Source organism: Salminus brasiliensis, chromosome 13, assembly GCF_030463535.1.
Source record: "Salminus brasiliensis chromosome 13, fSalBra1.hap2, whole genome shotgun sequence".
NCBI lineage: Eukaryota > Metazoa > Chordata > Actinopteri > Characiformes > Bryconidae > Salminus > Salminus brasiliensis.
The window spans coordinates 8207642-8235390 of record NC_132890.1 but is presented as its reverse complement, the minus strand read 5'-3'; the positions used below and the strand labels follow the sequence as shown (position 1 = coordinate 8235390).

General features: G+C 41.6%; 1 protein-coding gene across 1 annotated transcript in view; it reads left to right on the top strand.

Annotated features, from left to right (window-relative positions):
• The window catches only part of btbd11b (BTB (POZ) domain containing 11b), an 89196-nt gene extending 62994 nt beyond the window's left edge, over positions 1–26202 (top strand). Inside the window, exons 3-17 of the mRNA XM_072695545.1 lie at positions 6098–6302; positions 7521–7673; positions 8654–8819; positions 10818–10907; positions 12713–12814; positions 14352–14445; positions 14569–14704; positions 15004–15224; positions 16630–16808; positions 19913–20018; positions 20832–20934; positions 21075–21156; positions 21303–21371; positions 21472–21585; positions 22312–26202. Of these exons, the coding sequence (XP_072551646.1) occupies positions 6098–6302; positions 7521–7673; positions 8654–8819; positions 10818–10907; positions 12713–12814; positions 14352–14445; positions 14569–14704; positions 15004–15224; positions 16630–16808; positions 19913–20018; positions 20832–20934; positions 21075–21156; positions 21303–21371; positions 21472–21585; positions 22312–22521 (2030 nt within the window). The 3' untranslated portion in view covers positions 22522–26202. The remainder of the gene's footprint in view (positions 1–6097; positions 6303–7520; positions 7674–8653; positions 8820–10817; positions 10908–12712; positions 12815–14351; positions 14446–14568; positions 14705–15003; positions 15225–16629; positions 16809–19912; positions 20019–20831; positions 20935–21074; positions 21157–21302; positions 21372–21471; positions 21586–22311) is intronic.
• The last annotated feature ends 1547 nt before the right edge of the window (positions 26203–27749 follow it).

Below are 27749 nucleotides of genomic sequence, written 5' to 3'. Positions count from 1 at the left end.
AAGTTTACATACACTTTATAAAAAGACATATGCATTTTTCTCACTGTCTGACATGGATTTAGAATAAACTTTTCGCGTTTTAGGCCAATTAGGATTACCAAAATTATTAAAATTTTATTACTTTCTTCAAAGTCAAATGTTTAAATACACTAAGATTACTATTCCTTTAAACAATTTGGGACAGCCCATATGATGATGTAATGTCTTTGGAAGCTTCTGATAGGTTTATTGGCGATGTTTTCGCAGCTTCATGGCCTGGGAGACTTGCTACAATTCAAGAAACCATGAATTCTGCTCTTAATCAGAATATCATGATTCTGTGATCTGAAAGCACAGTTGGGTAATGCAACAAGACAATGATCCAAAGGAGAAGACGCAAAACACATAAAATGTAAATAAAATACAGATAGAGTTTATGCTAAGTGCAGTGTCAGACATATTGACGTAATTTGGAATGATCTATGTGTGCAAGAAATACGAGAAGTTAATGCCGGCATTGGCAGGTCCACGGCCATTAAGCTCTAGCTGTCGATTTTACACACTTGATAATAGTGGTTTTAGCATTAATCTTCACTAATTCCACCAGCAGCCCTAGAGGAACTACAGTCCTCACTTTTTAAAGAAACAAGCAGGCCCAGCTAGCTGCCGTGTCAGATAGAAACCTGTTCCGCATTAAAGAATGGTCATTTGGTTTGGCCAGAAGGGGGCCATTAAAATGTCATGGGTGGGTGGCTATCAATGAGCTTTTCTATGTTTCCAGTGTGCTTTTTCCTATGTTTTCATGAGAGATTCTGTTTCCTCTCATAACTATAATATAATGACCCTATTCCCTCTGTCCTAAGAAAGCTTTCATTACACATCATGGCTTTAGGAGTTATTGGCACCGCTGCTGGTGACTAATGGCCAGGCCACCACTTACTATTTAATATCCACTCTACACAGTTCCTACATGAAATAATACCTTTCTGTTAATAAAACATTTCAGGCTTTCAGTCTGTAGTAATTTTGTTGTTTTTCCTGCTGAAAACCAGAAATGGAAGAAATTGAATTACACAATAAATGAATGTGCATTAAAAAGTAATTCATTAAACTGACCTGAGTCAAACATGTCTCACATTTGCAAAAACACCCCAAGTCTTTTAGATTAATGTTCTGTGAACCAATGAGTTAAAAGTGGAGCTTTTTTGGAGGACATTGGTCCTGTTACATCTGCTATAAAGCTAACACATTTATTCCACACTAATGCCAGCTTCACACTACATGATTTCAGCCCTGTCACTGGCTGGTTTTGGAGGCAAATCGGCATTCGTTCTGCACTGGCTTTGAGTAAACTGCTGAACGATGCGATCCAAGAGCTGTCTGAGTGATCGCCAGTGCCTTGCAAGATCCTGACATATATCTAGCAGGTTTAATATCTGGGCCCGTCGCTCTCACCCTTGGTCCGGTTCGTTTGGGCAGGTGTGAATACAGTAATCACCCTCAGATGTGGACCAATACAACCGCACTCAGAACCTTGAGAGGAGGTGGTCTCAGTGGTCTCGGTCTGGATACAATTCTCCAAGTTTACAAACTGGTTAACTGGACCAGAGCAAGCCTACTGTAGGTGTGAAAACACACTAAATCTGGTAGTGTGAAAAGTGTTGTGACTGGAAGTTAGCACAGCGACTAGCTATAGCCAATGAGATCGTCAGACACGGGGTGAAGAGAAAGCGGGTTTCTCATCCTTATTCTGTTCTTTGTCTTCTGTGGGTTCCTCCTGGTGAAACACCTTGTGAGTAGTACGCAAACCACAACGACTAAATGATTCCCGATTTCAAGTCGAGTTGTGTACACTCTTAAAAATAAAGGTGATTCAGATCCATCCATAGATCAGTTCCATAGAGAACCATGTCTGTAATAGTGACGTTAGTCTGAAGAATCTTTAAAGTAAGAACCTCTTCATTCAAGTGACCTTTAAAAGGTTCTCCAGTCTCATCTCTATCTCTATTACAAACATGGCTCCTTAAATAGTCGTCCATGGCTTTACACCATTTTAAAGAACCTCAGTTTAAGGATATAGTGTGCAGTACAGTGATCGACTCTGAAAGTCCTGTAGTGTGAACCTGACATATGGACATCTAACCAACAGTCAATAATTGTGTGACAGTGTGGGGATGCTTTCCTGCATCAGGGCCAGGGCCTTTATGCTAATCTTTTTTTTTTAAGGTCCTATGAACCACCAGGCCAGCAGGGAGGGAACACTAGTCTAACATACCTATCTACATTTTTTAAGCCAAAAGAAGTCAGTGTAGGGGTGTATGGCGTCTTTACCATACTCATCTGGCCACGGTACTTCTCTGAGCCATTCCATATGACCAATAGCAGATCCCACAATGTAGTACATTGATGTAGACATGACGTAAACATTCAAATACAACAAATTTAACATTTTTTATGTTTTTATGTATCTGATTTTGAAAAAAAAACTATTCTAATGAGTGAAACAAACTTCTGCTACAATGCAGACAACCTACTTTTTTAGCTCTAAAAGCACTTCATGCTCATTTTGAGCCTCAGCTTCATTAGAATAGGTAAGATGGAAGAAAATACTTGTTTGACAAGCTTGTTGTGTACTCTTGTGACAGAGTAAAGTAGGCCTCGCACCTGCTGCCTATCACACCGCTCATTCCTTATTCATGTTGGAGAGGAGGGAGGATGAACAACCTATTCAGCTCAGTTTTCACAGTTAACCCTTAGAAGACACAGTTATCACTGATGATAACAAAAGTTGGGCTTCATTTTAGACGGGTTTTGTCTCATTTGTAGCTCATTAAAAGAAATTGAAAGATTCTGTTCTGTTCTTAACTTGATTCTTAACTTTGAAATGAGACCACATTTGTCATATATATGTTATAAGCTCCCTGGACAAGTAGTCACCTTCCGCGTTTAAGGTGGTAATAACCATATTATGATCAGGCCATAAATACCTGCGGTGTTTAATGGGATTCATAGATTGAGAAGAGGAGGTGCGGTGCAGTGAATGTCTTGTTGGATGTGTGGAAAATGGGTCTCAAAGCAGATGGTAATGGTTGGCAAAAAGGAGAGACTGCATTTGAGCGTGCCAACGGCTGTAGTGTAAAGGGAGTAGCTGTATCTGCAGGTGTATCAATGCATATGGTCATACAGGTCTACCAGCAGTGGCAGAAATCCCAGTCTATTGTAAATTCTTCCTCTAATATCTGCTTTGCGACCCATTTTCTAACATTACCGTAAAGCATGCACGGTATATAAGGGTTATGTGAGATTTATATGTGTATGTACAAATACAGATTTTGCTATTGTCTCACACAAAACCTTGTATCTCCTTTTCAACATGATTTGGAGATGACAGTTGTCCTTTACAATAGAAATGCTCCAAAATGACTTTGAATAAAGTACATTTTTACACTGACTTCCATTGAAAGCTAAGAAGTTTTTCCCTACTCCGGTAAATTGGCCATTTTGGAGGATTTTTTCGTGTGACAGCAACCATGTATTAATTGTAAGCACAGTGCATTTATTAGTATGGCAAAACCACAGTAAGAGCTCAAGGCTAAACATCATCTTCACTGTATTGCTGGATTCCCACCATGTGCTCTCAATCTTGGAATGAAGGTCACCTTCATGACCATTAAGGAGCAGGATATTATGGCCTTCTCAAGACAGAGGGGGGAAAAGTGCAAGAAGGGCTCCCCGCTGATTAATCTAGAGTGGATATCACTCTCAGTCAGCTCCGGCTGCCCCTCGGACTCGCGGGAAATGTCACAGGCCATCATGAATAAGAGATGAGAGCGCTGGCCATAGAAGCGCCCTGCAGGAGAAGACTCCAGTCTCCTTTTCACATCTCTGAGGCCTCTCATCACCATTTCTACCTGCTCGTGCTGGGGGCATTCGGTGTCTGCTGTGTGTCTGTGACTGTCTGTGTTTGTCTTTTAGTCTTAGTATAGTGTCTGCAGGTGTCAGCTTTGCTGCTGTTGTTTCTTTTTTGGTGAAGCTGAACATAATACTTAACTTCTGTCTGACCTTTTAATGCTTTCTGAAACACGAATATCAAGTAGCTCCTTGTAATCCTGCCATTCTTGTGTAATTGACCTTTCCATGCTCCGCCCACCAATGTTTTTATAGCAATTGTGGCAAGGTTGGTCAAGCTTTACAGGATGTTTAAAACTTCCATTCAATTTAATTAGGAGAATGTGTAGCACACTATGCTACACTACATTATCATACCACACATACTACACAACATTACTAGCTATGGAACCTTTTACAAGCTTGACTAGGATGAAAGACATTTTAATGCTATGAGACGACTACTCTTGCTGTTATTAGACATTTTTAATCATAAAGGAGTAGTAGAACCCACTATTAGCAGGTTCTACTACGTAAATATCTAGTAATAGTAATTCTAAACTAGTATCAGCAATAACTAATAATAAAATACTTAATAATGTCTAATAACCAAATATGTGGCAAATCAATTGACTGTACAGGGTTTTGAGTTGTGGGTCTGGATTCCCTGATTTGCTAAGCTGCCACGGTTGGGCCCTTGGCCAAGACCCTTAACCTTGTGCAGGGGTGCTGTAGCATGACAAAAATGGCATGTTAGTATTATTTTTGTTATTATTATTATATTTAAAAAATGTATTTATGTATTTATTAACTGGTTGAAACCTTTTCATTCGATATTCTTTGAAAAAATCTTTCAAAATATCTCTAAATGTAGATATTTGGGCAAAACCTAGCTGTGCTCTTAAAGCCTCAGAACCATAGCTATAATAACATGTATTTGTGGGTCAATGGCTGTCTCTATCCCTGGTAAGTCTACAATACTTCTACAATACTCCCTCCATCATATTGTTCACAGAATTCTGTAGTCTCGGCTTGGAAAGAAGCGCAATTGTAGCAGTTAAATGAACTGTTTACCTCTCTCAGTGACTAGGCCTGTAGGGCCCATCACACACTGGCTGTGGGGTTTTTAATTCATTTAGACAAAGGGATATGTGAAATGCACTCCAGAGAACAGCTGAGGCTGCAGCACTCTGATTGCAGTGTAATAGACAGAGGCTGTTTCTCAGTAGGTCTCGCAGCGTGGCACTGTTTGTTAGCTGCTCTGTTCGGTGGGAAGAGCTGTTGTGTTCCTCTGAATGGTTTCAAAAGTGCCAGCGTTCATAGATTCATAAGATCATGTGGGGAGATCTGAAGGCTTGTAATGTGTAGTAGTCAGTGGAGAGAGAGAGAGAGAGGGAGACAATGAGAGAGAGGGGGGTGGTGGTTGAATAGACACTGAACTCTGTTTGACCCTTTGTCTTTTGCATTGTGTTCTGAAGGAGTTCATGGCTCTGTTTATTATATATATCATATATATTATATATATTATATAACATTGTTTTATCATGTATTAATCATACCTATGTTTTGGTAGGTAATATAACCTTATGTTAGAGAATTTGAAGGTAGGCAGCATTCATGGGTAGTATATGCCATCCATCTATCGGGCAATATAATAATAATAATAATAATAATAATAATAATAATAATAATGATAACAACAACAATAGATTATTATATTGTTTTACATATGTTTACATATGGGTCCAATATTTTTTAATTGGAAAATTTCAAATACATATATTTCCATATGTGATGTTGGATAATATATATTCTAATATTCGTGAAATTATTGAAATATGTATTGCCATATATGAGATTTCCTTGTGAGAAGCGCTCTATTTCTTCAGTTTGTAATGTTCTTCCAGGATCCATTCTATTCTTATCTAATTTACCTCATGGGGAATGTTGAGAGACCCTTGTGTGTCTTCAAAGCAACTGTGGTAATATGATCACATGACAAGTGCAGCCCATACCTTTAGGGTTAAATGACAGGTGGCGATGACAGATGACTTGAGTCAACAGTTGCATCACCTTAAGACATTGAGACAGAACAGCTCTGGCCAAAAGACCAAAGAACAGTTCTCAGTAGGACACCGATGCATTAATGAACAGTGCAATGCAGTCATGGCTCTTTTAGTCCTCACAGCTGCCACCAGCTGAGCATGACTGCCCCCTCCCCTGTTTGCAGGTGACCTGGTGTCCAGAGCTATGCATCACCTGCAGCCGCTGAGCGTAAAGAACCACAGTAACAGCACTCCTGTACACCAGAAGAGCGGCCTGACGCACTGGGAGCCCGAGGCCCTCTACACTCTCTGCTACTTCATGCACTGCCCTCAGATGGAATGGGAGAACCCCAACATAGAGCCATCCAAAATTACTCTACACACAGAAAGGTGAGGCTGGGCCCAGAGCCGCTGTCGTACTACAACTACAAATAGTGTTATTACATTAACCTCTTAAATCCGAGGGGGAAATTAGCTGGTGTCAGGGACGCAGGACTGTGTTTTTTCTGATGAATTTTTTTGCAGCATATGATGACAAACATTTAAGCGTTACCGTAAAACAAGCAGATTTAGGTCTTTTCTGGATGCTTTAATTACTTTTAGCAGTTGTAGTTAAACACTCCTGAAATCAGGGGGTGCTAACCGCCCCCTCAGGACACCTGTGTCCCACGTCCCACGGCTTTTTAATCTAGTCTTTGTCTTCTTTTTCTCAGTTTATTCTGATATAGGCAAATTAAAAATAAGCAGAAAATGTATAGTTAGTATCGCAAACTACCATTTTGAGTAAGTAAACAACCATGAATACCTCTCATAATTGAAGAGGTGTCTTACTGTTACTTATCTACTTAACTCGGAAATCTTAATATACTCACTCAAAAACCTAAAAAAAGGATTTTGCATCCAAAAATAAAGGAAACATGATATACATACATTTACACACATATATATAAAACCACCCTTGGCTTAAATGACACTAGTGAGAAGTTGTGGCATGGGCTGTATTTGGTGATGAAAGGTGTTCATTATAGAGGTTAATATCGATCCCAGTGGTATGTAATCTATTCATATAAATAAATTCCAGTTTATTTATTCAGTATAATAATTTATTCATATGGAGGTTCACATTTGAATCTAGTCAATACAAGCCTCTAGTTGTCAGAGTGTTGTTACCTCACTGTTGAAATTGCTGTTACCTGTAGGGAAATGACTAGAAAAACGGAAGCGTTTTATAAGGTGAGTTGTAATACAAGCAATGCAAATGAGCACGTCTAGCACAACCACAGGGGAATACACACACCTTTAGCATAAGCAAGGATTTGTGCTTGGAAGCTACTTAAATACATATATTTAGATTAAGCTTTTACCAGTATTAAATAACTGGAACAGGAAGTTGGTGGTAGCAGTTAATTAGGTAATAGCAGTTTTAAATTCAGAGTCTCAGGTTTACACTCCCACGTGAACGTGATAGCTGTCAGGTTTCTTCAGTTTCAGCTGTGCAACCTCTCTTCGTTTCTCACCACAGCCTCAAGGGCTTGTACATGATGAGCTGCCGGGAACTGAATAAGATGAATTATAAAATCAGAGTCTGCTCCTTGTCTCCCCCTGCAGGCCGTTCATGGTGCTGCCTCCACTCATGGAGTGGATCCGAGTGGCCGTGGCCCATGCCGAGCACCGCCGGAGCTTCTCAGTGGACAGTGACGATGTCCGGCAGGCGGCCAGACTCTTACTGCCCGGGGTGGACTGCGAACCTCGGCAACTGAAGTATGAGGCTGTGTTTAAAACCCGTACAGAACTACATAATACCAGTGAACTGCAACAATAAACTCTGTCTTTAGAGCTAATGAAGCCAGCACACAGTCTGCTGCACATATGGGTACTCCTATCTCCACTGTCAGACTGTCTAATGGAATAGGCCATTAACACAGAACTGCACTCAGCATTAAGTTTCAATTGCTTTCGAAATGCATCCATCTAATCCAGTGGTCTTCAGCCTTTCTCCTGAAGAGCTAAAGGAAGCTACAGACCTTAGAGTCTTACAGTGTTCAGGAAGGTGTGTCTCTAGGAGCAGGCTTGATGAGCACTGCTGGATGGCAGTATACTACAATAGAGCATTCATTTTATATAACATTACGTTTGGTTCCAGATAAATACACTATTTGTCCAAAAGTTTGTGGACAACCCTTCTAATGAATGCATTCAGCTACTTTAAGTTGCACCCATTGCTGACACAGGTGTGCACATGCACATACACACACACAGAGCTTGTCTGTTCAATGTAGAGAAGTAAACCTATTGGGGTAGAGGGGTATAAAGCCCCCCAGTGTTGAGCGTGTTTTTTTTTCAGAATGATGGTTGGTGATCCATCTTATACTTTTGGGATGAGTTGGGGATGAGGAGGGCTGGTAATCATCATCCTCCAACATCCTGACCTCACTAAGGCTCTTGTCTCTGAGTGCATTCAAATCCTCATGACAATTCTCCACAATCCAGAAGAAGGACTTCACAGAGCAATAGAGACAGTTACTCCAACAAAAGCGGGATCAGCTCTTTTAATAAACCCCTTGATTGCAGAAGAAACGATTATTAAGAGCAGGTGTCCCAATACTTTTGTCTATATATAGTGCATCTGAATAATTGTAAACACTAAACATGTGACCAAATGTAATTCATTTTGAGACACTTAATTGATTCAAACAGACTGAAGCCTTGATCACAGTGGTCTTTCTTTTTCTGTTCCTCAGGACGGATGATTGTTTCTGTGTGTCACGGAAGCTGGACGCCGCCTCCACTGAGGCCAGGTTCCTGCAGGACCTGGGCTTCCGCATGCTCAATTGCGGCCGCACAGACCTGGTCAAGCAGGCCATCAATCTGTTGGGGCCTGACGGCATCAATAGCAGGAGTGAGCAAGTAAGACGCACACCCAACCAACACCGCGTTGATACACCTGGGGCGACACAGGACATGCTAATCATTCCTCATTTGTAGAAAACTGTCCATCTAATTGAGACACGCCCACTTTCAGGAGTTTGTTGTGTTAGAATCTCCAGTCATTTAGTTTGAAATGGTTCCCAGTCTGAAGTGGGCTACTGCCGTGGACATTGATCATAAAGTAGATAGGTATGCTAGCCCAAAATTTCAACAGGCTGTTTAACGTTATTTATAGCTATTTAGAGCAAAGCTAACTAGATCGGAGTGCTGTTGGGCACCATATATAAAGATGAAGGGGACACCCACCCAAACGCCCTTACGTCTGCTCTTACCGTTTTGTGGAGGGGAAAGTTCTGGTGAAGTGGACACATCAGGTTACTTTTAGTGTTGTCACTTTTTTAAAAGAGTGATCTTAATAATACAGAAAAAAATCTGTTCATTAATGAAATGTATTGTTTTTCCACTAAAATTGAATTAGGATTTTTACAGCGTTCACATCAATAGAAAACTAAACATTTACCCTAAAATAGATCCTAAAAATGTCCCTTACAAAGAAAAAAACTTATAATAATTGTAAGTATGGACATAAACCTTTATATTATTTTTTTATGTTTAATTACAGATAACTTTACATACATTTGATTGTACTTTAAGAAGCAGAAAAATAAAGTATTATAAATAAAACAATTCTGTAAAAAAACTATTATTGGCATACTACTCAAAATAATAGTTGGGTTCTTAATATATAGGACATTTCTGCAATTTTACAAGGTTTTGTATACAATAAAAAAAGTTTTTCTTTAAAAGGTTATTTTGTTACAGGATATAGTTTGTTTATTATGGCCGTGTAACACAAAGTAAACAATGATAGTCACCTCCACTGTTTAATGGAAAATAAGGTGGGTACGAATGTATGGAGTGAAAATAGCTGTTTATTTATTGCATCCCAAATGATGTGTTCATGTTTCACAGCAGAAAGCAGACATGTTTGTCTCATGGCAACCTCCACTCCTAACAGATTCCTCTCAACACATCGGCACACTCGCGCAGTGCTCTCAGACTCTCACAGTATTTTATGCTTGGCCGTGTCAGCGTGACGGAGCTTGCAGGCCACGTGTCACCACTCTCTCCATCATTCTGCTAGCTTGGCTGCACTGCTGAACTCTGGCAGGGAAATGTAAGCCGTTTCCAGCCTTTCTCACAGAAGCTCGGATATTGCTAGATTTTCCATGCCTGTGTTCCTGTGCTGGATTCCATGGGGTCTCTTTTTCTGCACAGATTTACATGGCGCTCCTTTAAAAGGGCTCTTAAATGGTTCTTGGCTCTAGGAAGAAACTTTAATCGGTGGAGAACCTTTCAGCTATGTTTAAACGTTAAGAATATGTTCCTCATACCTTAAAAAACACCTATTAAAAGGTTCATTAGATGAAGAAAAGTGGTTAATAATGTGCCTTTATTGTCATATATATGACAAAAGTATTGGGACACCTCACTTTCAAAGGATATTAAAAAAGAGTTAATTCTGCTTTTGTTGGAGTAACTGTCTCTACCGTCCAGGGAAGAAGGCGTTCTACTAGATTTTGGAGCACTGCTGTGAGGATCTGATTGTGTTCAGTGGCAGTGTTAGGGAGGTCAAGATGTTGGATTAGCACCACTCAACCTCATTATCCCCAAATCCCCAACCGATCTTAAAAGTATTGAATGGATCACCATCCATCTGTCCAGAGAACACAGTTCCACTGCTCCACACCTCAGTGCCGGGAGGCTTTATACACACTAGCCCACACCTGGCATTAGGCAGCATGGTGCCAATAGGTTCATGTTGATTATCTGCTCCACAGAGTCCTATTCTATTGGCAATGCCCCCCAAACCTTTCCTCACAGTGAGCTAATGCCATTTTTTTCCGCTTACCATCTAAAAGCATCATACAGTAAGTGTGTAATATGACGTTGTATGTGTGTGTGTGCGTTGTTAAGGGTATGACTCCACTTATGTATGCCTGTGCACGAGGGGACGAGGCCATGGTTCAGATGCTGCTGGACGCCGGAGCCGACATCAACAGCGAGGTCAGTGACAATGGACATCTTAATGCTCCACACACTCATCAAAGCCATACGTCGATTGTGTCCCATGCAGTTTCATATGTGATGTTTGTGAGCTGTGTCGTGATGTGGAAGGAGAAAACCCAGAATTCCCAGTGAAAGGAATTCTTGTTTGAGTCATGACCGGGCCTGAGCGATTATTAGAGCTATAGGTATAAGTATAGGAACACTCAGACTGGAGCTCCAAACGGGGGATGATGATAAGGAAAGATTTAGCAGTAACACTCACACACTCGTGTATTAGTCACTTTTTGACGGCGCATGACTTGCTGGTGTGACCTGAATAAGTCATGCGTTAATAGCAGGGAGGATTTGGTCGGCTTTCGTGTACCAGGTCGCAGTCAGGGAGGGAGGCTTTTTAAGAAACAGGTTTGGCACTACACCCTTCTGCTAGTCTAGTGCTGAACCCTTACAAAAACAGGTCGAGACTTTTACACAGACTATTACAGTAATGACGTTAATGAGTCATATGGACTTTTGGAGCAACTTCATTTTTGTCAGATTTCATGTTTGAATTTGAAGCTGGAAGTTGTGTCAAAACTAATCCTGATGAATGGAAAAATATAAATGCTTAAAAAAAATTCTATTAAATTAAATTATATAAAGTAAAATTAAATAAAATTAAAAGTTGAAAGTTAAACCGTTTAAAAGGTACAGGAGATTTTACTTTACAGAAACATTATATAATATATATAAAAAAACATAAATAAATACAAATAATAATAATCATAGAAATGCTGGTAATGGTGGTTATTATTGGTATTATTATTATGATTAATATTATTATTATTATTATTATTATTATTATTTAGCACCTTGGTATTACTTAAAGCAAATTCAGGTTTAAAAATGGAGAAAGAAACAAATATAAAACAGCACAATACAAGTACAAGAATAGACAAGAATAGTAAATAAAAAAAAGTTAACAGAAATGGAAAATAAAAAGCAATTCAGTATGTAATTAATACAAATGAATACAAATTCATTAGAACATGTGTTAATAATTATGGTATTAAAGTAATGATATAATTAATGATAGTAATATGAATGTCCACATTACAATCATTAACAACAAAAAATATGCAATCCTTTTAAAATAATTAATTACTTGATTTTACTATAATTTAGCTTTAAAAATACAGCAACAAACAACACAAGAAAAGAAAAGAATTTAAAGAAAGTAAAAGATTGAACATAATTAAAATGTAATAAGTAATTCAATGTGTAATATATATAATTGGCAAGTTTTAGATCAACAGAAAAACTAAAAGCTAAAAAATGAATAACAGTAAAAAATAATGTTATTGATTTAAATTATTTAAAATATTTCAAGCAATGAATTACTTTATATACACATATATAGTCTTATGCAAACATTTTGTTGTTGTATTTTTTCCAAGGAACTGGGCTCTAAAAACAGAAAGCTATAAATGCCATATTTAGTAAAAAGGAGTGTTTTAAGTAATGTTTTCAAGCTACACTGTAAATCTCAGTCAGTCATGTGTGAGATCTGAAACCGGACCACAGTTACTTACAACTCATAACTCTCAGCAGTCGGAGGCACGGCCACTCCAGTGATTTATTAGCTCCCAGACCTCCAGCGCTAAAAGTGACTGAAGTCCTCCAGTTTTTTATTTAGCTGACCACTGCTGTACGGTTTTCCTCAGGCCAGCACTTTTCCCTGCTATGTGTGTGTGTGTGTGTGTGTGTGTGTGTGGTGTGTGTGTGGTGTGTGTTGTGCCCTGACTATCCCCTGTACCTCCCCTCAGGTGCCCAACACAGTGCACCAGCACCCCTCAGTCTACCCCGAGACCCGGCAGGCCACGGCGCTCACCTTCGCCGTGCTCCACCAACACGTTCCCGTGCTGCAGGTTTGACCCCTAACACCCACTCTGACCACACACTGACCACACACTGACCACACACACCTGTCTCAGCGCTCTGTAGCACACACCGTAGTCCCGCTGCAGTGTTATTGGAATGTTATGCGCCGTGCATAATAATTCCTGTGTTCTCTCCTGACACACACTGTGTGTGTCCGTGTGTGTGTGTGTGTGTGTATGTGGGTGTATAAAGCTCTTCTCAGAGTCTTTGCCTAGCGGTCGCGCTACACCCCATTTACCATGTTTCTCATTATCACTCATTTCCAGTGTGTTTTGCATAGTTAGTGTGGATTCAGCTGCTGAGGCCGGGTGTGTTTCTCACTCAGCACAATTTGTGTCAGATAAGCAGTTTAGTTTACAGTCTAGATCACATTACATCAAAGCTGTCCACGCTGGTCAAGTTTGAGCTAACTCTCTCTCTCTCTCTCTCTCACTTTCTCTCTGTTTCCCTCTCTCATTTCTCTTTAATCTCTCTCTGACTTCCTCTCTGTTCGAGTCTCTCTTTCATCTCTCACTCCCTGTCTGTCTTCAAAATTTCTCTCTCTCCCTCTCTCTCTCTCTCTCTCTCTCTATCCTCTCTTTCTCTCTCTCGCTTTCGTTCTCTCTCCTCTCTGTCTACCCACTGTCCTGTCCTGCCTTTCCTTCTGTCTTTTTCTGTCTTTCTTTATTTCTTTCTCTCAACATCTCCATCCTCCACCTCTTCTCCTGTCCTTCTCTCTTAACTCTTTTTTTCCTTCTCTCTCTCTCTCTCTCTCACTCTCTCACTCACTCACTCACTCACTCACTCACTCTACCATCTCTTTCTACTGCTCCCTTTCTACCCTCTACTGTTTTACTTCTTTCTCTATCTGATTCTTATGTGTCCTACTTCTCTCTCTCTCTCCTTCTATCTTTCTATCGACCTCACTATCCTCTCTCTCTCTCTCTCTCTCTCTCTCTCTCTCTCACTCTCTCTATCCCTGTCTCTCTCTCTGTGTCACTTATTTGCCTCTGTTCCCTCCCTTGTTCCACATTCCTTTTCTTCTCTCTCTCTCTCTCTGTCACTCACTCTCTATCTGTTTATCTTTCTCTCTCTGTATCTCTCACTCTTACTTTCTTTCTACATCATTCCTTTTTTTCCTTTCCTGTTCTCTGTTTCAACATCTCCCATCTCTCCCTCTGTCCATCTGTCTCTCTTTATTTCCTCTTATTCTCTCTCTCTCTCTCTCTCTCGCTCTCCCTCTCTGTCACTTACTTTCCCATCTCTTTCCACTTCTCCCTTTTACCCTCAACTGTTTCTTACTTCCATTCTCTCTGTCTCTCTGATTGTTCCTCTCTACCACTTTCTGTCTTTCTTTCTTTCAACCTCTCTTCATCTTCATCTGCATCTCTCTCTCTCTCTCTCTCTGTGTTACTTTGTATATGTATTGTTTTTTTGCATTTACTCTCTTTGTACTTCTGTCTGTCTTTCTATCAACCTCATTATCCGTCTCTTACCTCTCTCTCTCTCTCTCTCTCTCTCTCTCTCTCTCTCTCTCTCTCTCAGTTGCTACTGGATGCCAGAGCGAATGTAGAGGGCTCTCTGCAGGACGGTATGGAGAACTACACTGAGACGCCTCTGCAGTTAGCCACCGCTGCAGGTAAGCTTACCCAGCTAACCCAGCTAGCAGCACTCACTGCTCCACAGCTGCACTGACAGAAGTACTGCACTGACCGACAAGACTGATGTGATACATTTGATTTCTGTGGAAATGAAAATCCAGGGAACTTCGAGCTCGTCGGTCTGCTGCTGGAGAGAGGAGCTGACCCCATGGTGGGAACCATGTACCGCAATGGCATCTCCACGACCCCAACAGGGGAAATGAACTCCTTCAGCCTGGCTGCAGCACATGGGCACAGGTGAAAAAAAAAACAACAACAACAACACACACACAAGTACACACACACAGTCTGAGTCTCATACCACAGTCACATGATCTGTGGGATACTGTTCTACAGTAGCCTTTTTTTAGGTTTTATTACGGCATTCAGCTGACCTTCATACTGTGAGAGGATTTAATGATGAGTATTCCAGCAGCAGCTACATTAATAGATGTTAAGTTAAAAACAGCATCTCTTTATCCAGTGAAGTTACAGTGTCAGACATACCAGGTATTTTTCTTATGACAGGTGATGGTATTCCTTTTTGTCCCGTTCAGGAATGTGTTTCACCAGCTGCTAACTCAGTCTGAGAAGGGGAAGGGGGACGTGCTGTCTCTGGAGGAGATCCTGGCTGAGGGCTCAGATGTGGGAGAGAGAAGCTCTCTGCAGATTGAGGCCACTCGCACCGGGAAGGCCAAGCTCAAAGCTTTGAGAGAGGCCATGTACCACAGCTCCGAGCACGGCTATGTGGACATCACACTGGACATACGCAGCTTAGGTTAGTACCGTCACGCTTACCCATATACATTATATACATTATAGCATATTGCAAATAAACACAGCACTACAGTAAGTCATTGCTTCTGTGTTGATTTAGGTTGATCTGTGGAACCTTGTTTTTTACAGAATATAAATATTGTACTGAATAGGACTGTCCAGAATAGACTGTCCAGAGCAGATAAACAAGGGTTATAGAAGGGGTATTGTAGCCCCCAGCATTGAGCTGTGGAGCACTTTAAGAACTGTGTTCTCTGGAATGATGGTTACGGTTCTCCACCCAATACTTTTGGGATGAGTTGGGGAGTTGGGGATGAGGTGGGGTGGTGATCATCCAACACCATAGTCTCACTAACGCTCTTATCGCTGAATCCTCACAGCAATTCTCCAAAATCTATTAGAAAGCCGCCTTCCCTGAACAGTAGAAACAGTCACTCCAACACAAGCAATATAAACTCTTTTTAATGCCCTTTGATTTAAGAAGAAACTATGAATAAGCAGGAGTCTCAATACTTTTGTCCACATAGTGCAATATTGTAAAGATATCACAACCTTACTCAAAACAGTGGTCCAGCGGACTAAGACGCTGCCACTATGATCAGAGAATCTCTGATTGGAATCCCAATCATGCTGCTAGGAATTGGCCCCAGAGGCCCAGAGAGAACACAATTGGCCTTGCTCTCTCCATGGTGGGTAGATGACGCGCTCTCACCACATCACTTTGCTGCGGTGCTGACCGTCTGTGGCGTCTGGTGGTGCGTTGGAGCAGGGTATGCAGTGCTTCCCTCCAGGCGCATTGGTTGCCAGTTGATGTTTCATCGATGGCAATTTGAAAAATGAGTGGCTTGACTGTGCACACATTGGAGGGACGGTGTGTTGGTCCGCCCTCACTGGTGTCTGGGGAAAGAGTACGTATGAGTTGGGTAATTGGCAATGATTAAAAAAAAAATCCACTGCGGTCAAAAATACCAGCCCCATTTGGATTAATATTGTACGAGTGTGAGAGACTTTGTTTGTATACATAGACTTGTAGCTGTAATTAATAATTCACACAGGATTCCAATTCCACTTTATTATAAAGTCTGATTATTTCTTTGTTAGAGAACTTATAAATAAACTGAATAAATGAGCAGCCAGTGTCATTCTAGGACAAGAACAGCAGAGCAGGAGAGGACAAGAAATTTCTGGAAAAGCTTGTTTTTATGAGATAAAAAGAATAAAGTTCATAACTGCTCGCCGTCATCTGAACCCTCCATGCCCTTAAAAAAAGGATTTACTGGTTAATGATCCAAACAACAGAGCGGGTGATGCATCACTAATACAGCCTATGAGTAAAACCAGTAATTTGTGTGTGTGTGTGTGTGTGTGTGTGTGTGTGTGTGTATGTTTGTTTCTGTGTGAGTTAGGAGTACCATGGACGCTGCACACCTGGCTGGAGTCTTTGCGGACGTGTTTCCTGCAGCACCGACGGCCGCTGATCCAGGGCCTGCTGAAGGAGTTCAGCTGCATCGATGAGGAGGAGTACACAGAGGAGCTCATCACGCACGGCCTGCCCCTCATGTTCCAGATCCTCAGAGCCAGCAAGGTCCGCCCCAACCTGCACTATCCACACAAACACACAGAGCCCACGCAGCCCGCTCAGCCCACACACAACACGCTGATGCAGATTTCTTGTAACTTGGAGTTAGGGACAGTAGTACAGCCAGTATGGAGAAGATTTCACGGCAAATATTAAAGCAACATTATGCAGCAAATGCACCATAACAGCTTCAGAATCCTGCTGATGCTCCACTGACTGTAACAGGGAGAGTGCCGTCTCTGTCATTGCCACTCCAGGCCGGGAGCGCTGCACTATGGAGCTTATGTGGAGCTGCACGAGACCTCTCTCCAGAACTGCATATTGCTGTGTAGCCCGAGTCATATTTGTGTAAAATCCGGTAATATTACTGGCTCTGTATCCTTCAGCTTGTCAACGAATGCATGTGAACAGCGTTCCATGAGGGGGAGCTTAAAGTTAATTACACTCCCCAAGTGTAGGAAGAGCCCAGGAGCAAAAATGAGAGACATCTGGTTTCTGTGGATCAACACAAGTGTCTTTGAAGGCCTCCACACTCTGTCAATATCACAGAAATAACCATAGAAATTGGACTTAAAGGGGGGTTCTGGGTGGAGCAGCTGTCTAAGCGTTGGACCTATCATCAGGAGACTGCAGTTTCAATTACTGGCCTTTCATTCATGGCTTGGAGTCCCAGAGAGCATTATTGGCCTCATTCTCTGGGACTCCCAGCCATGAATGGCCATGGATTGAACTTGCAATCAAACCGAAACCATGCATTATGTGATAGGGGCGATTTTAACTGGTGGGTGGGAACTGGTAATGCTGAATTGGAGGGAAGATATGGGAAAAAAACAAGGAAGCTACACCTGAAAATAGCTCATGTTTGTTTTTATGCTCTGAGAAATGTAAGCAAAGTTACTTGTTTATTCACAACAAATATGAAATATCATGTTATTTACTTTACATTTTTAATTCTTTTGAATTTACATTATCATAAAGGCAGTCATGCCTATGACTGTAGTTATGTCCTCTATCTGCTTTGGGCCTTGTGGCCCAGAATCTTCTCCATCAGCCAGTGATCCATTAGAATTTTTAATGGCGATTTTGCTTGAATGCAGTGCTGCATTATGTAACACTCTGAGCTTTGCTTTGACATTGAGTGGATCTCTCTGTCTCTCTCTCTCTCTCTCTCTCTCACACACACACACACACATGCGCGCTCTTCCACCTGTCTCTCGGCCCATTCCTCCTGCCAGCTCTGGCTGTGTGTACAGGAGATGAGATGCAAGGCAGGGAGCGGAGACACGTTCACTTCTCTCTGTCCTCCAGCGGAGAAACTCTGAGAAACTCCTCATCAAGCTGACGTTCCAATCACCCTGACCGCCAGCCTGAGCCTCTACAAATCACCTGCTGTCAGAAACACAGCTGCTCTCCCTCTCTTTCTCTTTCTCTCCAGCTCTCTCACTCAGTCAACTGGCAGCAAAGACTTGTGTGGTTGAGTGTGCACTTTTGAGTGTTTGTGTGTGTGTGTGTGTGTGTGTGTGTGCGCGTGTGTGTGTTTCTGTCAGAAGTGATGTATGGTAAAGCCACTGAACCTTATTCTGAGTTCTGCAGCAATGACTGATGGCCTCTACGCTCTGCCATACCTTCACTAATGATGTGTGTCGGAGAGCCGTACCTATAACCAGAGAGAGGGAGACGTGTGTGTGTGTTTTTGTGAATTTTTGGACCCTGGTTGCTGCTTCCATATATATTTTAGAAAATGAGTCAGATGGTGGTTCTGTACCAAGTAAAGATTACATTTTTCTAGAACCATGTGGCCAAGCTAGGAACCACCAAATAAGCTCTTCCTTTATGAGTGTATATGATAACCCTGCTAAAAAGAAACAACCTGGCCAGCTCAATGTTTGTGGACACCTCTTGAAAATGCATTCAGCTATTTTAATTTACCCCCATTGCTAACACTGATGTGCAACTGCACACAGACACATACAGCTTGCCTAGTCTCTGTAGAGAAGTATTGCCAATAGAATAGGACTCTCTGGAGCAAATAAACGTGATCCTATTGCCATCATGCCTAATGCCAGGTGTGGGCTAGTGAGCACTGAGCTGTGGAGCAGTGGAACTGTGTTCTCTGGAATTATGGATGGTGCTCCATCCAATACTTTTGGGATGAGGTGGGGTGGTGATCATCCAACTTCCTGACCTCACTAACACTCTTGTCACTGAATGCAATCAAATCCTCACATCAATGCTCCAAGCAGACAGTTACTCCAGAAAAGCAGGATAACCTCTTTTTTAATAACATTTTTTTCCTAAGTAACAATGAATGAGCAGGTGTCCCAGTACTTTTGTCTTCATAGTGTTTGTTTCATTTCAGTTTGATGGTTAGCCAATCTAACATCATGACCAACCTGATCCAGCTAGCCAAGCAGTATGACCAAGCTGGTCCACCAGCATTCCCAAGCTGGTCCACCAGTATGACCAGCATGGTGGCTAGTTTGGTCCAGATGGCTAAGATAAAAAAAGCTTGTCCATCAACTCCATAAGTAGAGCTAAGCTAGTTAACAACCTAACCAGCTGTTTTTAGCTTCATGACCAGCTTTCTACCACCTTGACCATCAAAGACCAGCTCAGTCCATCTGAAACCAGCTAGTCTTGAGCTGGATAGCTCAGCAGGGAGCAAATTTGGGACCTGACCCCCACATCCTAAAAAGGTATAAAAAAAAAACCCACAAAGGTGAGTGAGAGAGGGGGTGGAGAGCAGGAGAGGCACTCAGGGTGAGAGAAACGTCATGTTGATAAGGAGCACCTCAAAGCTTCTCTGATGAGTCACACTACAGAATTACACTTCATAGAGAGGAGAGAGCAAGAGAGATATAGCGAAAGAGAGAGAGTGTAATTCAGCAGAGGATTTGGCCTACCCATGTTCCACCCACCCATACAAAAGAGAGCTGCTCCAGAAGGCACATCATCAATCAAAATAACATTAAATTCCCCTCTCCTCTGCATTCAGACTCGCCGCTGAGTTCACACACACTCCCGCCCCTGCAGCACTTGTGTGTGCTGCAGCACTTGTGAGCAGGATTTGTGACGTTCATCTCTGTGCCGTTCGTTTGTTTACTTTACAGAACGAGGTGATCAGTCAGCAGTTGGCCGTGATCTTCACACAGTGCTACGGACCCTACCCCATTCCTAAACTGACGGAGATCAAGAGGAAACAGATCTCCAGGCTGGGTGTGTAGCACCAATTACACACATGTTTTGTGAGCTTTTAGTCTCTTTATACGGACTTACCAGCACATGACGTACACCTACCTTATGCTTATATCCTACGCCGGTCCAAAATAGGTGCCCTTTGTAGGGATACAGCTACTGACCGTAGCCCATTTGTTGATGCACAGTTTATCAGCCCTTCTCTGCTTCGTCCATCAGTGGAATGACCATGAGCTATCACTGCACATATATCATTTGGGAGATGGGCCATTTTCAGCACAACAATGACAATAGGAGTTTTTTAAGGAATAGCAGAACACCTCAATACCACTGCTAGGTTGAGAACAGTCCACCAACCAAAAATATCCTGCCCACAGTGGTCCTGTGGGCAGAAACTGACCACTGATGAATGGCTAGAGGATGACTAAGACAAACTGTGCTCTAGCTGTAGAGATGGATCAATTACTGTAGTTAGGTGTGCCTAATAAAGTGGCTACAAAGTGCATTGTGGTAATTTACCATTTGATTTCCTTTACTTTTGTTGAGCTCAGTGAGGTGAGCATAGCAAATAATGGGTATTCATCAGTGTAAACACTCCTCAGGAGTCTCATGCAGCTAAAGCAAGCACATCCATGCTGTTCTCTTTGCTTTGGATGAAGAAGCAAAGCCACATCTCTCAGACTAGACCTTCTCTGCCATCTAGTGTATAACGGTAGTGTTTTCAGCACAGCATTTTGCTGCATTTTGCTGCAGTTTGCACATTTTGATCTGTGGAATTAGCTGCTTTCAAATCATTCCTTTGGTGTGTGTGTGTGTATGTGTTGTATGTATTAGACCCCCATTTCTTGAACAATAAGGAGATGTCAGATGTGACGTTCCTGGTGGAGGGAAAGCCCTTCTACGCTCACAAAGTTCTGCTCTTCACCGCCTCCAACAGGTGAGACAATGTACTGCAGTCACAGTTGGAGTTGCTTTGCAATCAGATGCAATCAGGTCTGCAATTGAATGTTTCAAAGGTTACCGTTTCTTGGTTCTCAGTATTTGACAGAGTGTCTGTTTGTCTGTCTTTCCCTGAAGGTTTAAATCTCTGCTAGCAAACAGACCTCCCTCTGAGAACACCTGTATTGAAATCAGCAACGTGAAGTATAACGTATTTCAGGTATGTAGACTCTGTTCCTCACAGACAAGGAACAAAAAACATAAAATCATAAAAACACACCAAACCAGATGCATGTGACTTTAAATGTGATGTATAGTAAGAGCTAAATCATTGGTGAGGTGATGCTACCTCTGGTTTTGTCACAGCTGGTGATGCAGTATCTGTATTATGGTGGAACCGACGCACTGCACATCAGGAACACAGAGGTTATGGATGTAAGACCTGTTTACCTGCTTTTGGTTCCTAACAAAGCACAATATCAGTAGAAGCTGAGAAAGGTGAGCCCGTACCCATGTGTGCCTTTTTCTTCTACAGCTGTTGTCTGCTGCAAAGTTCTTTCAGCTGGAGGCCTTACAGAGGCACTGCGAGATCATCTGCTCCAAGAACATCAACACTGAGACCTGCGTGGAGATCTACAACCATGCCAAAGTAACAGTAGTTCTTTCTACAGGCTTTTCATATTTAGGGTGCATTAATGGCAACACTGATTCGCTGGTTTATGGGGTACATTTACCATGGAGTTTCACCCTCTTCCAGGGGTTTACAGCTCCAGTCCTGAAGGGCCAGTCTCCAGCAAAGTTAGTTTTTTGGCCTTCTCAACCATACCCGAATCAGCTCATCAGTTAATTAGCTGGAAATGTGAGTGTGTTTGAGTAGGGAAACCAGCAAACTTTGCTGGAGACAGTCCCTGCACCCCTGCTGTTACCCTATTTTATAATTGGAAAGAGACTACCCTAGGATCGCTGCTGACCAGATATTACTTGGGTGGTTGACCGTTTTTGGCACATCTGTGTTTTGCATAGGTATGAATGGATCGGAATCAGCAGCCTCAGATGGCTGATATGTTGTGAAGCAATACATAAAATAGTCTGTAACTGTAATCTGACGAAGTGTACATGTATGGTAGATGTATGTGATAAAATGGCCAATAAATGCAGGTACAAGGTAGGTGTACCCTGAGCCCAGTTTGGTGAGTGGGGGGCGTGATTGTCTTCCTGGACAAAAATGACAAGAAATCTCCCTGCAAATATTGTTATAAATGGGTCTTACAGTTGAATAGTTGAGCAGTGTACCTAACAAACTGTGCTGAACTATGTCCCCTTCGCCTATAAATACTGTTTCCAACATGTTTCCATCCCTTCCGTTTCTCTTCAGTTCCTGGAGGCACCTGAACTCTCATCCTACATAGAAGGCTACTTCCTGAAGAACATGGTGGTGCTGATTGAGTTGGAGCCATTCAAGCAGCTGCTGTATGACACCCCCGTGGACAGTGCGGGCGGCGATGTCCTGCAGGACCTGGAGAAGACTTTGGCCACGCGCATTCACTCCATCCACTTGTCCTCCTCTAAAGGATCCATTGTTTGAGACTGTCATGCAGCCGCTTCGAAGCATCTGAAGTTTGCGGCCTGACAGTGCGCCTTTCGTCCAGTGCTAGAGCAGCGCAGGCAAAGTGTGCGCTCCATCCAGTAGCGTAGCAGTACTTGCTAAGTGCACTTCATCTAAAAGAGCAGCTCTGTTAGGCTTTTTCAAAGGGAGCGTTTCAGCAGGAGGTCAACACAAGTGCAGCGCAAGAAAGCCATAAAGGAGAGAGCATCATCGATTTTTGCCATTGTTTATTTCAGGTCTAGTCACAATGGATAAAGCCTCTGTGACAGCTTATGGTAGATACAGTCCATTTACAGATGGTGTTGGATTATGTTAAAAGTGAAATGCTGAGCTAGGAGCAGTGTGTAGAGAAATATTTGTGATGTATGATAGAAAATAAGTTTAAGCACTAGTTTTTCTTTCGAAGCGGCAGCTGCAAGCAAGAGAGGACACAGTGGTTAGCGTCAAAGTGCCACACACTGCAAAAATAAGTGATGCACTGAATTAACTTGATTTAAATGTGAGTATCATTTACAGGTGCATAAAATATTCTACCAACATATTTAGTTCCAAAAGAAAGAAGAATAGAAAACACATGGGTGTTGATCAAAGCCTCATAACTCATTAAAAATATAGATAATTTTCTTTCACTGTAAAACAATTAAGTCAGGCCAACTTAAAGTGATAAGGTAACTGATTACAGAGGGGTTTTGGAGTCAGCTCAGCTTCGTTTAGTTTCTTGACAAGCAGGCAGTTAGACTGTAGGGCCACTCTAGAGCTGTGAAATTACTCTTCATAAAAACACAGTTCAGAATACATTTACCTTCCCGTTCTTTCGTGAACACAAAAACATATGTACATGGTTTCACAGCTTGCTTAAGAGTGGTGCAACTGTCTAACTGCCAGCAATTTCCTTCCCTCATGTGAATTTCAGCTGCAGGTCATTTATTAATGTTTATGCGGGTCATTATAAAATGTTTTGTTGACCAAACCTCTGTTGAGATGCAGAAGTAAAAAAAAATCAAGTTAATGATATACACCCCTGCGATGGACTGGTGCCCTGTCCGAAGTATTGTAGTATTCTGGGTAGGCTCTAGACCCGCCATGACCCTGACCATGACAAAGTGTGAGTGCTGTATAATCATCACTAAGTGTATGATTGCTTTTATTAAAAAATAAAGAATCCAAATCAAATAAGCCCTGAATTTCATACTGAGTGTGTTTTAAACTGTCAGATCCTTCCGCCAAAAAAGTAGTTCCACAACAAATGAGTTGTCGCTACACCTCAGTAACAATTTCAAAACAAAAGGATCGGCTAAGCGGAGGTTCGTTAAGGTACCTGAGCCAAACGCGATAAATTATTTAGGTTTTTGTCAGTCTTTAGTGATTCAAAATCTGGTTTTGAAACGGTAAACTGTTCTTTAGTTTTGAGTAGTTTGGTCTCTCCCCCTTCATAGAAATCGGAGCCTGGAAATAACTGCCTGGCGGCATTGCACAGATGGCTGAAGAGTGAGCAAATTTGTCTATAAGGACTTTGGTTCAGCTCAGCCTTTTCAGTTGTTGTCAGCACATCAGCGGAGTGATACAGTTTTAGTGTAAAAAGGACTTTTAGTGTTAAAATGCTTCTCAACCAAATCAGATTGTGAGGTCGGAGCAGACTCCTGTATAAACACATTTAAATCAAGCAAATTGATTACATCACTTTTTGTTTACCAGCCACAAGGACGCTGCAGAAACAGCAAATACAGTTTAATAACAGGCTATCCAGCTCTGGTAGATTCATTTATGGCCAATAGACTGTATAGTGGCTATCCTGCAAGATAATCTACTGCAGATGTGTCGTGGCATGCCTAACTCACACGCTTGCTTTGACTCAGCCATAAGTTGTGAAAATGGCACAGATACTGCCTTTATCATCACACACTGTATAGCAGGAAAAGGGAGAATATTATATATGTCCATTCATGTAAATACGCAGTGTAAATCTCCACCTGTAATTATATGTACATAACACAGATGTTCACTTAAGGCCCCTCTCACAGTGTATTTACAAATGTGTTCTTTAAATCAGCTAACAGTTGTGAATGTGCAGATGCATGGAACTATTTTTTTTTTGTTATTTGATTTTTTTTGTTATTTGATATTGATTTAAAGCTCTTATATGTGCACTGAATAAGTAATGCAGTAGATTTGATTTGATTCAAACAGTCACATCATCATCGCATCAGTCAAAAATACTGTATGTCCTTAGTTTTGTAGACAGCCCTACAAATTGGTGAATTCAGCTGCTCTTACATGAACCCATTGCTGAGACAGGGGTTCAGTTCTCCACTCACAGCATTGCCATTACAAAGGGATGCTCTGGACCAGCCGCACATGAGCCTAAGGTCACTGTGCCCTGTGCCAAGCATCAGCAAGAGATGTATAAGCCCCTTAGTGGAACTGTGTTCTGTGGAACGATGGAGTTGGAGTGGTGTTTGGGTTCCAGGACTAATGATCCAGCATCTGTACCTGACCGAACTAATGCTCTCATGGCTGAATGCAATCAGATCTTCACAGCAGTGTTCTAAAATGTACTGTAAGGCCTTCCTAGAATAGTGCAGCAAAGCTCCATGTTAGTACCCTTGATTTCTTGATTTCAGAAAAGGCATTGGATGAGTAGATGTCTACAAACCTTTGACCATATAGGGTCAGGATCCTGGATTATGGAGGACTGTGAATGGATATTCAGAATGCTGTGTAGTCCAGGACTCCTGGACAGGTTTAAACAGATTTCTGGTTTTAGGAATAGATTCTGAATGGATATTCAGAATGCTGTCTAGTCCAGGAATCTTGGACAGGATTAAACAAGAGCCCTGGACTATGGAGGACTCTGAATGGATATTCAGAATTCTGTCTAGTCCAGGAGTCTTGGACAGGATTAAACAGAGTCCTGGATTATTGATGACTCAATGGATATTCAGAATTCTGTGTAGTCCAGGAATCTTGACCAGGACTAAACAAGAGTCCTGGACTATGGAAGGCTCCTAATGGATATTCAGAATTCTGTGTAGTCCAGGAATCTTGACCAGGATTAAACAAGATCCCTGGACTATGATGGACTCAGAATGGATATTTAGAATTCTGTGTAGTCCGTGACCTCTGGACCCCTGGACTTTGGTTGAACAAAGTACTAGATTATGGAGGACTCTTAAGGTATATTCAGAATGCCATGCAGTCCACGACTCTGAGTCCTGTATTATGGAAGATTTTAGATGGATATTCTGAACACTGTGTAGTCCAGGACCAGGCTAAATCCCTCTCCAGGAAAGCAATTTATAGTGTATATTACATCAACACAGTTCTAAAAGTACTGACATGCAAAATTGTGTTACTGTTCTTTACTCTGTGTAAATTATCTACACATTTGAATCAAGTGATCTGATTGTGTTACCTTTTTCAGTGCGGGACTGTATTTGTGCTAGAGGGTGAAAAAAAGAGAAAGAATACTATTATGAGCATGGGGTTGAAGAGTCATAGCTGTAAATGTCTGTGCTCCTGATGAGAGTTGATGAGGATGACTGATTCAGTATGTGCCTGCAGTACGTTCTGATGTGTTCTGACGTGTCTCTTATCATGCCATTTGTGCAACTATGTGTAAATCCCTCTGGGACTAAATATGTTTTCTTTATAAAGATTAATACAAAAGTTGTTGTCCTTTATGTTATTTTCTACAGAAACTTATTTTAGTACCTGAAAAGTACAGTAACTTCCTCTGCAGGGTTGTCCTCCTTTTTTTTTCTTTCTCAAAAGACGAATGAAGCCAGCGCCCTGAATTGCTTTGCTGAATGTCTCTTTTTGTTTGCTTTCTGGGAAATGGCTGGTTGTGATAGTTGAGTGCACCTTGCCTGCAGTACTTTCATGGGCAGGCCAGGTTTAATCTCGCCAAACCAGACATTCATGGCAAGGACATTTCTCAGCACCCGGCCCAATTTCAAACATCGCTTTTATTTTAGTATCACTTTGCACAAAATTCACTTCATCTATTGTTATGACGAATGGCGCCCCCAGCAGCAATTACGATGAATACAACACATTTCTGATATCCTTTATAAAAGTGCAAGTACAAACTTACTGTTTGTGTCACTGTCAAAAATTACAAGGTACACTTAAAAATGAAGGAGTTGTCTTTAAATGTGTTTTCTTTAAAGAACAATTGTCCATTCAAAGGTTCTTTAGAAAACCAAAGTGCCATTGCGTCCAAGAACCCTTTTCTGGCACATTCATTGTGTAGACATAAAGGCCATCTCCCAGATAACATACTCCAATATTGGGGTCTTCATTTGTGACTACTTATAAGGAATATAAGTAATACCACTTATAAGGGTATAATGGTTCTAGGCACCGTTAATGTGAGTCTTGGCAAAAGACCTTCAGATTCAGACCAGACAACCAATCAGAGCAAATACTCACCGATGCTTTAGCAGAAGATAGATACCTAGGTGTGAGTTAATTGACCTTGATGGCTTCAACAGGTATGGCATTCTATACATTGCATAAGTCTCTCTCTTTTCAACCTCTTAGCCTAGACAGTTGCACACAATAGGTTTGGGCACCTCTGAGGGCAAGATCTGAAAGACAAAAAGAAACTCAGAGCTCCATATGACAGCAGAGAGACAGCTGACAGTGTGGCAGTGCACTATTCGACTGTGCAGCATTGCTTGTACCAACAGTATCTGCTTGGAAAAATCAATCAGATGTGTACCTTCCTGCGACTCAGCACAAAAGTCAACGTCTGAAGTACACAAATGCATTGGACAAGAGAGGTATTTTTTTTCTATTCTATGGACAAAAGTATTTGGACACCTGCTTGTTCATTTCTTCTTCCAAAATCAAAGGTATTAAAAAAGAGTTTATCCTGCTTTCGTTGGAGTAACTGTCTCTACTGTGCAGGCAAGGTTTTCTGCTAGACTTTGGAGAAGCATTGATGTGAGGGTTTAATTGTATTAAGCGACAAGAGCATTAAGGAGGTCAGTGAGGTCACCACCCCACCTTATCCCCAACTCCCTAATCATCCAAAAGTATTGGGTGGAGCACCAACCATCATTCCAGTGAACACAGTTCCACTGCTCCACAGTTCAATACTGGGGTGCTTTATACCCCTTTAGCCCACACCTGGCAAGATTACTAAACACTAACTTATAAAGATCAAACAATCAAATCTAAAGTGCTGACTTTAAGGAAGGCAT